At 39.1% G+C, this 12,500-nt stretch overlaps 1 protein-coding gene across 10 annotated transcripts in view; it reads left to right on the top strand.

The window, feature by feature from the left end:
* LOC138033427 (uncharacterized) overlaps window positions 1-9,640 on the top strand; it is a 32,662-nt gene extending 23,022 nt beyond the window's left edge. For 9 of the 10 annotated variants that reach the window (XM_068881163.1, XM_068881159.1, XM_068881156.1 and 6 more), the window contains one exon: window positions 8,359-9,640. In XM_068881163.1, coding sequence (XP_068737264.1) covers window positions 8,359-9,153 — 795 coding nt within the window. In that variant the 3' untranslated portion in view covers window positions 9,154-9,640. Of the gene's footprint in view, window positions 1-6,966; window positions 7,265-8,358 lie in introns of those variants that run through there. The other variant, XR_011128606.1, reaches the window with a different exon arrangement.
* Window positions 9,641-12,500: the final 2,860 nt, after the last annotated feature.

Raw genomic sequence — 12,500 nt, 5'->3', positions numbered from 1 at the left:
TCATTGAGCTATGTGACGGAAATTGACTGCTATTTGTCACAGGTTTCGTATGCAACAATTTTCCAACGGTCCTGAACATCTTTCTTGAATCATCCCTATTGCTGTTGATAAGATCCGTGTAGTAGTCTGATCGTGAAGATTGAAGAAGGTCAGTCACAGCACTACATTGGTTTTACAAAGTTGCTATGGTCAACAGGGTCACGTGATCGACGCCATCGTCTCTCATGTCGTCGCCTTAATGTCTTTGCATCCTTGATTTCATTATTGTACCATGGCGCTGCGGGTCTGATGACGACAAGACGTTTCTTTAGTGGAGGGGAGGGGGGTATCTGTAAAATGAAGTTTACCTTCCCAACACTTTTGTCCATGATTGTAGGAACTGTTTAAGGTCGAAAGAGTTAGGGATCGTGTTGATATTCTAGAACTTTAGAGATGTTAGAGATTTTAGAACCCCCAAAGAGCTTTAGAAATCTTAGACTCACAACATGGACCATGCTATTCTAAAAGTGGTAGAACGGTTAGAGATTTTAGAAGCCCCGAATACCCCTCATTCTTTTAAAATAACTCTAAACTAGAAGATAGCTATAGATGAGGCGACAAATTCAAACGATCTCTCCGGGCTTCTAAAATCTCTAAACGTTCTACTTTCTAGAATATCCATAGTCCATGATGTAAGTCGAATATTTCTAAAGCTCTAGAATATTTAAGGTCTTTTTGGGGTTCTAAATCTCTAAATCTCTAAGGTTCTAGAATATCAAACGTGTCCCTAGCTGCTTCTAACTAGTCTCGTTCTTTTATGGCAAGACATTTTCGAGTTTCCAATGTTACGGTTCGGTTAAATCACACTCTTTACGAGACAATGTAATGAAATATAGCACTCGTTTACCTGATTCAGCCTAAGCGCATCTCGTTTCAGTTATTAGGCCTAAGCACTCTTTTTTAAAAAAATTGTTAGCTTTCATTTTACGGTTCGGGTTAACTACAATTTTTACCGAGATAGTGTGATGACTATAGACACGCGTTTACTGATTAAGCCCTAGCGCACGTTTCAGTGATTAGGCCCTAGCTCTCTTTTAAAATTTTAGGTCATTCAATGTTAGGGTTCGGTTTAACTACCACTTTTTTACCGAGAATCCGGTGTTAAGAATATAGCACTGATTAAGCACATGACATCTAGCTCTGAATACTGAATACTGAATACTGAATATAGCACTAATACTGATTATAGCACTGAATATAAGCACTGGATTAAGCCCTAACGGGGGGGGGGCGCTCGTTTCAGTGATTAGGATTTTAGCTTTCATTTTACGTTCGGTTAACTACACTTTTTCAGGATAGTGTGATGAATACATAGCACCGTTTGACTGATTCAAGCCCAAGCGCTCGTGTTTCAGTGATGTATTGCCTAAGCACTCTTTTAAAATTTTAGCTTTCATTTTTTTTTTTTAACGGTTCGGTTATCTACACTTTTTACCGAGATTGTGTTGAAGAATATAGCACTCATTTACTGATTAAGCCTAAGCTCTCATTTCAGTGATTAGGATGTTAGCTTTCGTTTAACGGTTCGGTTAACTACACTTTTTATTACCGAGATAGTGTGAGGAATATAGCACTCGTTTACCGATGAAGCCCAAGCGCTCGTTTCAGTGATTAGGCCTAAGCACTCTTTTAAAATTTTATCTTTGGAGCTATTTAGCTTTCACAACATGGACCATGGATATTCTAGAACTGTAAAACGTTTAGAGATTTTAGAAGCCCCAAAGAGATCGTTTGATATTCTAGAACTCTAGAGATTTTAGAGATCTTAGAACCCCAAAAGACTTTACATATTATAGAGCTTTAGAAATTTTAGACTCCAACATGGACCCTCTATATTCTAGAACTTTAGAGATTTTAGAGATTTTAGAACCCCCAAAAGACCTTACATATGATAGAGCTTTAGAAATTTTAGACTCACAAGACCATAGATATTCTAGAACTTTGGAGATTTTAGAGATTTTAGAACCCCCAAAAGACCTTACATATGATAGAGCTTTAGAAATTTTAGACTCACAACATGGACCATAGATATTCTAGAACTTTAGAGATTTTAGAGATTTTAGAACCCCCAAAAGACCTTACATATGATAGAGCGGTAGAACTTTGAGACTCACAAGACCATAGATATTCTAGAACTTTGGAGATTTTTAGAAATTTTAGAACCCCCAAAAGACCTTACATTATAGAGCTTTAGAAAATTTTAGACTCACAACATGGACCATAGATAATCTAGAACTTTAGAGATTTTAGAGATTTTAGAACCCCCAAACGACCTTACATATTATAGAGCTTTAGAAATTTTAGACTCACAACATGGACCATAGATATTCCTAGAACTTTGGGGATTTTAGAGATTTTAGAACCCCTCTTCAGGTCTAGCCATCACATGGCGTACTGATTTTCGAGATTCTTGAACCTTTTAGCTATAGATTTCTAGACTTAAGAGACATGCCCTCAGTCTTTTAAAATAACTCTAAACTAGTTAGAGTTCTCACTAGAGCTGCTCCCGCCCTACAGTACCATTTTCTGTTGTTTTTTTTTTAGTTGGGCTTGTTGTTCACAGTTTTGTAATTTTTCTGTTATGTTGTTACGGAATTGCTGCTCAGTACTTTGTTTTAGTAATTTTGGATCTCAAATACTACAAGTGTACAAAATGTAGTTTTGGGAAGTGCTTGGTATCTTTTTTTTTTTGCTGTGTGGTTTAACTTAGGATTTGTTTGTTCTTAACGATCAAGAGAGAAGCAGAATGTTGGGGCTTGGGTAAGTTTTAACATTGGAATGTTATGCGTAATATGTTAATCCGATAAATTGTCAAATTTGCGACCCGCTTTCGCTAGAACATATTACCTTGATTTGCTTGATTTCAGATCACCTTAAGAATAACTGACCTCAGTTTGCTAAGATCCACCCAAGTAACTGATTTTTCGACGGAAAAATGCATTTATCCCAAAGGATAAAACAATTCGCTGGACATGAAATCAAGGTAAATATGTTCTAGCGAATATTGTGATCCGATATAATTGACTCTGTCACGGAAACAGGGCCTATTATATTCTCATCTTCTCTAGTAATTATAAGGTCGAGAGGTCCAGAACGATGAGTAGGCTCACGAACATGTTGCCTTAAGTTAAAAGATTCCAGCAGTTGAAGAAATTGATACAAGTAGGATCAGATTTGTTGTCTAGATGTAAATTGAAATCACCAGTGATCATCAACGCACCATGAGTCGTGATGTAATTCCTCAAAACAGAATGCAGTTTGATGAAGGTGGACGATTGATGATTAAAATGTGCATAGTAGTGGAACGCCCCCAAAGTAGTTTCATGTCAGGCCTGCGTCCAAATGGGCCCTGAAAGTTACCAATAGAATCGACTGTCAAATCCTTATGAAATTTCCCAGAGAGCTTTTATGAAGGAGCGCCAACTCCACCACCACGAGTGTCTCTAGCGACATCCCTCCACTTGGTGAAATCGTATAGGCCAAGTGTTAGGAGTCCAGTCTACGAATCACCAATAGTAAATGCAGATCTAAATTACCGTAGATGTGCGTAGCCAGGTTTCAGCTATGAATGATGACTAAGATGATCAATGGTCATTGTCCACTACAAAATCCTTGATGGTATCTGCTTTTTATTACAAACAAATCGGCAATTAAGAATACGAAATGAACATTGTTTATTGCTGGCCAATCTATCATTATTGCAGTTGATGTACGTCAGGTTATTATATTCACTCCAGAAGAGGCAGTAGTGTCAGTGTTCAGCCAACCAGTACTCAATGAATGCAATGCTAATGATGCATTGTTACCGGTGTTCGAGTTCAGTGCTTTTGTAGAAATTTGATGTTAACTTAGAAATCAGAATGCTGTCAAAAATTACTACGGCATTCACGTTCTCCTGATCTATAATACGTCAGTTGCCTCACAGCACCCATCTCAAATGGCTCTGATAAACTGAGTATTTAAGTCTTAGCACCCATTTTAATACGGTTAGCCTTCAATAACTGTGATTTAGGGCCGGTTAGTCTGGCTCTGGAGTCAGCAAGTGTCGGTAACTGCAGAGTGGAGCGACTAGAAGTCTGACTGGTGATAGGACAGTATAGAGTACATTATTATTCTTTAGAAAGCAAAAAGTTGATCATAAATAAACCGTTTCAAAGACTTTAGCAACCACTGGAACAATAGAAATCGGACGGTAATTGTCTAGGTCAGCACGGTCTCCTGTTTGAAGACAGGTGCAGTCAACTACTTTTGAGAACTTCTTTTTCTTCAGGAAAGCTTGAGACCAGTTGTTATAGAGGTATTACAAATCAAACAAAGGGGCTCAGCAATTAGCTCGGCGCAAATGCGAAGAAGTTTAGCAGAAATCTTATCCAATCCAGCTGCTTTGAATTTATGAGTTTAGATAAGGGAAAGAACGTTTTACAGCGATTAGTCGTCGTTGAACTCAAAGTTAGCGCTATCAGGCGAGTGATTGCTTATATAATGCAGATGTGTGCAACCATTGATCTCATTCAAAGTTTTGGTCCCACAGTGGCCAAATGATAATAAATACTGTGGCTAATTCTTGTGGACTACAAAGGATACGCCGTTTTGTCTAATTTCTTTTATGGATGGATATTAGACATCCGAGAAGTGACATCATGAATTCCCTTCATTATCGTGAAGTACCTTAGCGGAGTAATAGCATTTCTTTGCTTGTCTAATTGCAGAGACCTGTGCGGCCATCTTGGCAACAATTTTCTTCCAGGATAAGTGAGCTAACTCTACTCTGGTTCCTTAATATCGGCATCGCTCGGCACATATCGAGGGAGTTTTAATATTACAAGGTGAGTTGTACTCAGACCCGCTGAGAGAAAGTATAATTAAAATTAAAACTGGCTCGTTTGTCGCCGAAGAGGCCACTTACAAGTTTCAAACGAAAACTGAGGAGCAGCTTTTTGAAATTGACTGCACATCTCGTTACAGTCGACTGCGGAACTGCGGGGGCAGTGTTTTTTTGTTCGGAAGTTGAATGTAAGTGAAGTTGAATGTAAGTGAGTTTGAGAAGTGGACAAGGAGAAGCCTTCCCATTTCCCTTCTGTTGTCCTTTGTTTTACGTGAAGTCTCGATAGAATCTAGTTGAAAATTTTCAACCTTTTAATTTAACTCTTATGCATAGCGTCTTTGCCGCCGTTGTTCTGACAACGACCTGAGGTAGCCAAATTTACTTTAATCTGAACATAGTTAATAGAGGGGAAGGACGTGAGATTTCCACTCCAATTTGCTCTCTGGAAAGCTGTTCCACGCTTTCCATGGCGGGCGACATGGAATACGCGCGAAAGGACTAGAATGACCTTGCTAGGAAAGGATGTCTTTCGTCGGAATTATATTTTATGTGCTGTCCCTACTTTTTGGGCCATATCGCTTGTCGGAATGTTACCCGTCAGGGCCTCTAAAATGGTGCTTGACCGTCGTCGAACGTTTTAATGATAGGCCCGAAAAGCTTGCAAAGAGTTACTTCTGTCTAGTTTTAAATACGGCAACTAGGTCTTTCATATTTCTCGTCAAACTCCAACTGGAAAAATTGTTCTTTCTCTTCTAATAGGTCTTTCTTCACGTGCTTTTTTGCACAATACAAATCTATGATAGTTAAACTTTCGATCCATACTACTTTGTCGAATTGTATTTTCTATTTTTTTACCTTTCGGAATGTGACTTAAAAAATCGGTCATTTTCAAGATTTCCCCATGGTCCGCGTAACCAACAGTTCAAAGCAAAATGTTACCCAAGATTTGGACGGTAAAAAAAAAAAAAAAATTGTACGGTTGCTGATAGCAATTCTTTGATGTTGTTGTTGTTTTTTTTCTCAAAACTTTTGGCATTTTTTGCGTTATTATTATTATTAATTATTATTATCATTGTTACCGTTATTACTTAGTAGAATTACCCCGGTGATAATTGAAAATTCTCTCTCCGCTGATTGGTTGCACTTGAGGTAATTATTACGCGGTAATCACTTTAGTGGATTTTGCAAAAGTGTCGGAAGCCGTTTTGTCGAGGTGACAGACGCAAAAATTAATTGCTTTAAGTTGTGGTCTGTAATGACATTTGCAAATGCCTAGACTCTCTAGACTCTCTAGTCTTTTAGGATAAGGACCATAAACCGTAGCTCACAAACAAAAAAGCATAACGCAAACAAAAAGCATATCGCAAACAAAAAGCATGACACAAACAAAAGTACAATGCAAACAAAACAGCATAACATAAAAAAGTAGGACGCAAACAAAAAAAGAGATAAGGAAGATTGGAACGAGGCTAACAGGAAATCGAGGTCCAAATGTATAGCAAGAATGCTTGCTATACATGCAGGACCTCGATTTTGTTTGCGTCCTGCTTTTTTTATGTCATGTGTTTTGTTTGCATTGTACTTTTAAATTATTTTTCTTTGAGTTGTGCATTCCCTGCGTACGTCTTGCTCTTCAATTTTATTAACTGTTTCTTTCTTTAACACGCTTTCTTTTTTTTGTTTGGTGATGTTTTCCCCTTTGTTTGCGTTTTCTTTCTTTTTTTTTTGTTTGCCCTTTTGGGCCAACGTAGTAAAGAACATAACCTCACTGCCATGAATCATGCCGAAAAACATCTTTAAAAAGTTGCATCATGATACTGTTGCTATATCATGAAGCGATACAATTCCAACCCTTTTTGTCAAACACGCTGTTTCCAAATCTTCGATTACTTCTTGTCTTATCGAGAAACTTATTGAAAATACATGGGATGCCTTATGAACAAACTGATTTTTTTTTCTCTCTTGTCTCTAGACTGGCCAGCATAACAATGTTTATACATCCCAGGAAGAAAATATCCTCAAGTCGATTGAATTGCATTAATTTTATCTGTTGGGTGTTTCTTTATTCTTTTATTTTTACTACGCTGTTGTATTTTGGCAACGAGAACTTTTCTATGAACTGGAAGAGGTTGTTCCTCACAGCACCTCAACCACGAGGTGGCCTCCTGCCACAACTAAGATTCACACACCTTCAACCACTTGTGGACATGTTCGCTAACTTGACCCAAGTTACACCCAATAGAAGTGATTGCATGTTTGCAACAAAGGAATTCAGTGATTTGAAAGAGCTCGAGACAAAACAAACCATCCTGCTTCTAATTATTGTATCTACGGCGCCTTCAAGACGAGACAGGAGAGATGCAATAAGACAGACATGGGGGGACGAAATGTCACGGAGAGGTTAGTATTTCTTGGCTGGAAAATAATGTGGCAGAGAACAGGTTGCCTTTCGTAACGTTTGAGCCTATAAGGTTCCGCCTCCATGCACCGCTTTCGAGCTGTACAAGTTATCGGTCATCACAATTAGGAAAGCACTGATCTACACTCGTAACGTAACCCCTGGCCTTCTTTTTGAAATTTAACTAAGTCCAATGAAGCCAAAGAAGGTTTTCATATTACGGCGCTCCCAAAACAAAAAAGAAGCTCTGTACGTGCAGATTTGACCAAATACTCCCAGGACACCGTGAAATTTAAGAGATTCTGAAATCAAACTACATTTGCCCAAGCTTCGCATTAGGCTAAGATTTTCAGCCCCTGGTGGTTTGCAGCAGTGGGCGTGTGCTTTGTTTTGTTTGATCGATCAAGGACAATCGCCTGAAAAAATCTGGGGCATAATTTGCTCGGATAACTATTTCAATATGGCGGATTTATCGTTGGATTGGAGAGAGTAACGTGGGCGCAACAAGCCGCGAACGGCTGGAAATTTGAGCCTAGCCGCGCACGAACTAGAACCAGCGTACTCGCGGCGCTGTATTGAGCTGGGAAATTGTATAAATGATATATTAGAGAACTTGACCGATTGTTCGACGTCGAGCTCTTGACTGAACCTTAACAAATACTTCTAATGTATATTCCGATCACAAGCCAAGTTCAAACAAGCGGCAAAGTGTCGGTCGACATAACGGCAAAATGGCAAGTGTAAGCCTCAGTTCTTTTCCTTTGCATTTGCGATGATGTCATTATGTTCAAAACAGAGGTGTGCTGCATCGAAATGCGACGAAACGCCCAAAAAGTCTAGCATAGAAATGGAAATAGCTTATCTCGATATTATATGCCTCTACAGTACGATTAGCACACCTTACAGACGACATAGTTAAAAGATAATGGCAAATACAAGGTGAGGAAAAAATGGTAATTTTCTTCTTAGACGATTCGTCGTAAACGCGAGGCAGATTTTAATAAGTGGCCTCGCTATAAAAGACGGGGCAGTAAACGCATTTTGCGTCAAGGCGAACTATGAATTCGCTTTTATTGAATCCATAACTCTGTTTTAGGTGCGGTGCAAGTTTTTCACTGACGGCATTCAAATACCCAAAGAGGATAAGGCGAAACTTTCTAATGAAAAACATATTTACAAAGACATAGAATTCCAACCGGTTGTTGGCGGCCGAAGTTTTGGCCTTCGATATCTCTACCAAATGATGTGGGCTGCGGTCAAGTATAATTTCACGTATTTCCTCCGTCTTGACGATGACTATTTCGTGTGCCTTGAGAGGCTCAAATATGAGTTACGCCACAGGCCTACCAAGATGTTAAGCTGGGGCTGGTATCACTGTCAATTTGGAGATCTCATTTACGTGGACGAAGCTTGGACGCTATTTACTCATGACGTCATTGTGCGCTTTTTGTCTCAAGACCCTCAGCGAATCCTTTGTCATCCACACGCGGATCAGCAAATTCCTATTTGGATTAACAGCGTCTTTAATAAAAGCGACAATTTAATTTCTTTTGACGATCGAAGGCTTGATCACCCTAAAAATCCGAACAAGGTAAAGATGTTTGAAAAGTTGACCAACACATGCGACTCCTTCATGGGTATTCACGGAAGCTCGCCAGAATTAATGCAGAGATTTTGGAAGTACAGTAACGACAAGGCTAAGGAAGTCACAGCTTTAACTGAAATTTCACAAACATGTAATAAGCCTTTTGTATTTGACATATCTAAAATGGGTAAAGCCTTTAGATTTGATCTCAGACCCTGTTTACAAAATCCACGATGGGCTCCAGGAGAGATAATGTGGACAGGGGTGCATTCAGGGGCCAAGACAGGTCCTCTTCCATGCCCTTAAACAGTTCGTCTCATAACTGTTTCTTTAGTTTATGTTCGATTAATTGAGAGTAAAAATTAGTGATAATAATTTTGAATGACGTTTCGAGGATTCGTTCATCATTTTCAAACTCGTAAAAACTAAAAACTGAAAGTCAGATTGTTGTGAGTTCTTTAAATACTAAGAATGTGTGTGAAAATCTCGTTGCATGTAATTAAAAACACTGCAATGTGGAACGTAGAGGGTAACAATTAGATACTAAATAGTTTTGCTTTAATCGAGTCAGATTGAGTGTTCAGCTCAGGTTTCTTTTCTTGGATAAAGAGCATTTCGTAAATTAAGCATTCAAATTTCCCACGGAATTTCTTAAGAATGGTAAATTGTTCCTGAAGATCTTTGTTCTTCTGATTGTGGGCGTCACGTAGGTGTGTTCCTCAAGCGTTGGAAAAGGTGTCGGCAAGTATAGCCAACATAATTAACCCTGTTATTACATAAATACAAATGAAATGATATCGACGATTTTTCATTTTAGGTGATTCTTGGAAAAGCTATCACATTCTTATGCATTTCAAGAACTGCGAAATGTTTTAGTTTTCTCGGCTTTTTGTGGTAGTGACCTGTAAGTGCACCGCTCACTATATTACCAGGTTGTAAGAGTGTAAGTCCGTGGTGGCAATAGGCCCGCAGCGCGTGCGTAAATTGTATTTCCTATTGGTATGCGTTTGAATTCTTCTAATATGAAGGGTTTTGTGGTTTGTTATCAGGCATTTTCTAGGTGGATTTAGTAGTCCCCAGGGATATTCCCATTGAGTTATCAGGTTATTTAAGCAGATAGCAAGTTTTGGTTGTTCTCTCACTCTCGCAATTCAAAACACGTTCTCAGCTAGTTTCCCATGGTTCTTGGTTATATGTCCGAAGAACATTTCCGTATTGGAGTTACAGCACTTACAGAAAGGAAGAAATTACAGCACTATATTCCCCTTTGTTGACAATCAGCACTTTGCTTGGTAAGATCTTTCTTTTATTATGCGTTATGCGCTTCCTGTACTTTGTGAATCTCATCGAATGGTTGGATTATCTGAGCAACCAACCCATTATAATGAAGTTGTTTGTTGTGAATACATAAATTTGCCCCCTGAGCATCCCATAATGTCTTTCGAAACAATAGAAATCAAAATGGCCGCCGTAACTGCCAAAAGGTCTATTCAACAACTACTCTCGATGGTTAAGAGGCCTGGGAACGAGATTGGCAATTCAACGCTGATGTTCTCAGCTAGTTTCCCCCATCCTCTTGATTGAACTGACACGCCAACAGGTGCTTCCGCTTCGGTTGGTTTGTTCACTGAGCTAAAGCATGTAAAATTGGTTGGTTCCAAAGCCTTCCATCGAACAAAAGTGGCCTCTTTTATTACCCTTCATGATCGGTCAGGAGCAGGAATCACCTATGATCGTTTCCCCTAATTTATGTATGGTAGAGGTAACAAATCGTCTATTGGATCAAGACGCAAGGGTGGATAATTAGGGGTCAGCTCAGCGGACCCCGGCTCCCACTTTTGTCCAGGATTTTTTTTCTTTTGTTATACTTAAATACATTTTCTTTAATAAACACTGTTTATGAGAAAATTTATTGAACGCTGTCGTGAAAACCTCAAATTTAGTGAATTCACGTCGTCGTTATGTAGAGCACCACTACGATACTTGCAAAAATCCGTGCTGCACGTGCAGCACGATTATTTATGCTCTTTTAACCAATGATATTGTTTTGTGGAGTTGTCGTATTCGTCTCCGTCGTCGTTTTTAAACTCCCTAGTACTCCCAAACCACGACGGTAAAAGCAACCGACTGTGGTGAATCACCTGTGGTCAGTCTACGTAAGGTAACTGAAAGCCTTTCTTCAGGAGACACTGACTGCCTCAAATGGCTGTTTTGGCGTCCTAATTTATCATTTTCTAATCAGTCAGCGAAGAACGAGGTACTGAACATTTAAAATTTCAGTTCCATAATGAGCTATCTCTGAAAATTTGAACCCGATGTACCAGATAATTTCTGAGCAATGATGCTTTGAAAATTTGAAATTTTACAAAGAACTTATGAGATCATTACGTCAACAAAAACTCCTTTATATTTAGCCCTACTCTGACGAAAATTATTGAAAATGTCTTTCAGACAGCGTGATTATTTGAAGGACAATGTTTAATTGGTCCCCTTCTTTTTGAGAGTGGACTGGGAGGTTCTTGGAGGGATAGATTTTGGATGAAGAGACGATCATTGAATCAAGGTGTTTGCACTTAGCGCATGTTTAAATGGTATGTTCAAGCAATGTAAATAGTTTTGCGCGGATTGAGTCTGATTGTGTGATCAGCCTTGGCTTCTTATTTTAAAAAACAACACAACACTTTTTAAATTTAAAAACACGTTTCGACAGAAACTTCTGCCATCTTCAGTTTACTGGTAAATTACAAAGTACAGAGTTGAATATATAGTGTGAACCAAAATGCTAATTAGCTGTAAGGGACACATGACAATGTAAAAGATTACAAAGAAAGTTTTAAATTAACATGATAAAGTTGATGATTAAGTGTAGGTTTCTTCCATTGAATATGAATGGCTTCTTTTATCTTAAGCTGGAAGGTGGTAGAAGCGTGATCTAGGATGCTAAAACAATCATTAGAGCACAAAGTGCGGCAATGCTCAGAATTCTGTCGGTGTTTGAAGACGTGCGAGGTCCTATCACTGAAAGTGTGCTCACGTACGCGCGTGGAAAAATGCTGGGTAGTTTCGCCGACATAGCAGGCACTACAACCCCTCAAAAAAACTTGTATACCACACCCGCACGGAGCCCACTAGGGACAGGATCCTTCACACTGAACATGTTGCCGATTTTAAATGATGAGAAAACTAACTTAATATCAATATATTACAATAACGGTTAGCAAAAAGGGGAACCTTTTTCCGCGTGATAAAAGGAACAGGACCAATATAAGGTAATTTAAAGTAAAAGGTACATATAGTGTCAGAGACGGAAGCCGGGGGATTACAGCCATGGCATCGGCAATATGTTCAGTGTGAAGGATCCCGTCCCTAGTGGGCTCCGTGCGGTGTGGTATACAAGTTTTTGTGTGCGGGCTGTAGTGCCAGCTATGTCGGCGAAACTACCCAGCATTTTTCCACGCGCGTACGTGAGCACAATTTCAGTGATAGGACCTCGCACGTCTTCAAACATCTACAGAATTCTGAGCATTGCCGCACTTTGTGCTCTAATGATTGTTTTAGCATCCTAGATCACGCTTCTACCACCTTCCAGCTTAAGATAAAAGAAGCCATTCATATTCAATGGGAGAAACCTACACTTAATCATCAACTTTATC

This window comes from Montipora capricornis, chromosome 14 (assembly GCF_036669925.1).
Source record: "Montipora capricornis isolate CH-2021 chromosome 14, ASM3666992v2, whole genome shotgun sequence".
NCBI classification, from domain to species: Eukaryota; Metazoa; Cnidaria; class Anthozoa; order Scleractinia; family Acroporidae; genus Montipora; species Montipora capricornis.
The sequence above is the reverse complement of the archived record's forward strand: the minus strand, read 5'-3'. Positions and strand labels throughout refer to the sequence as shown.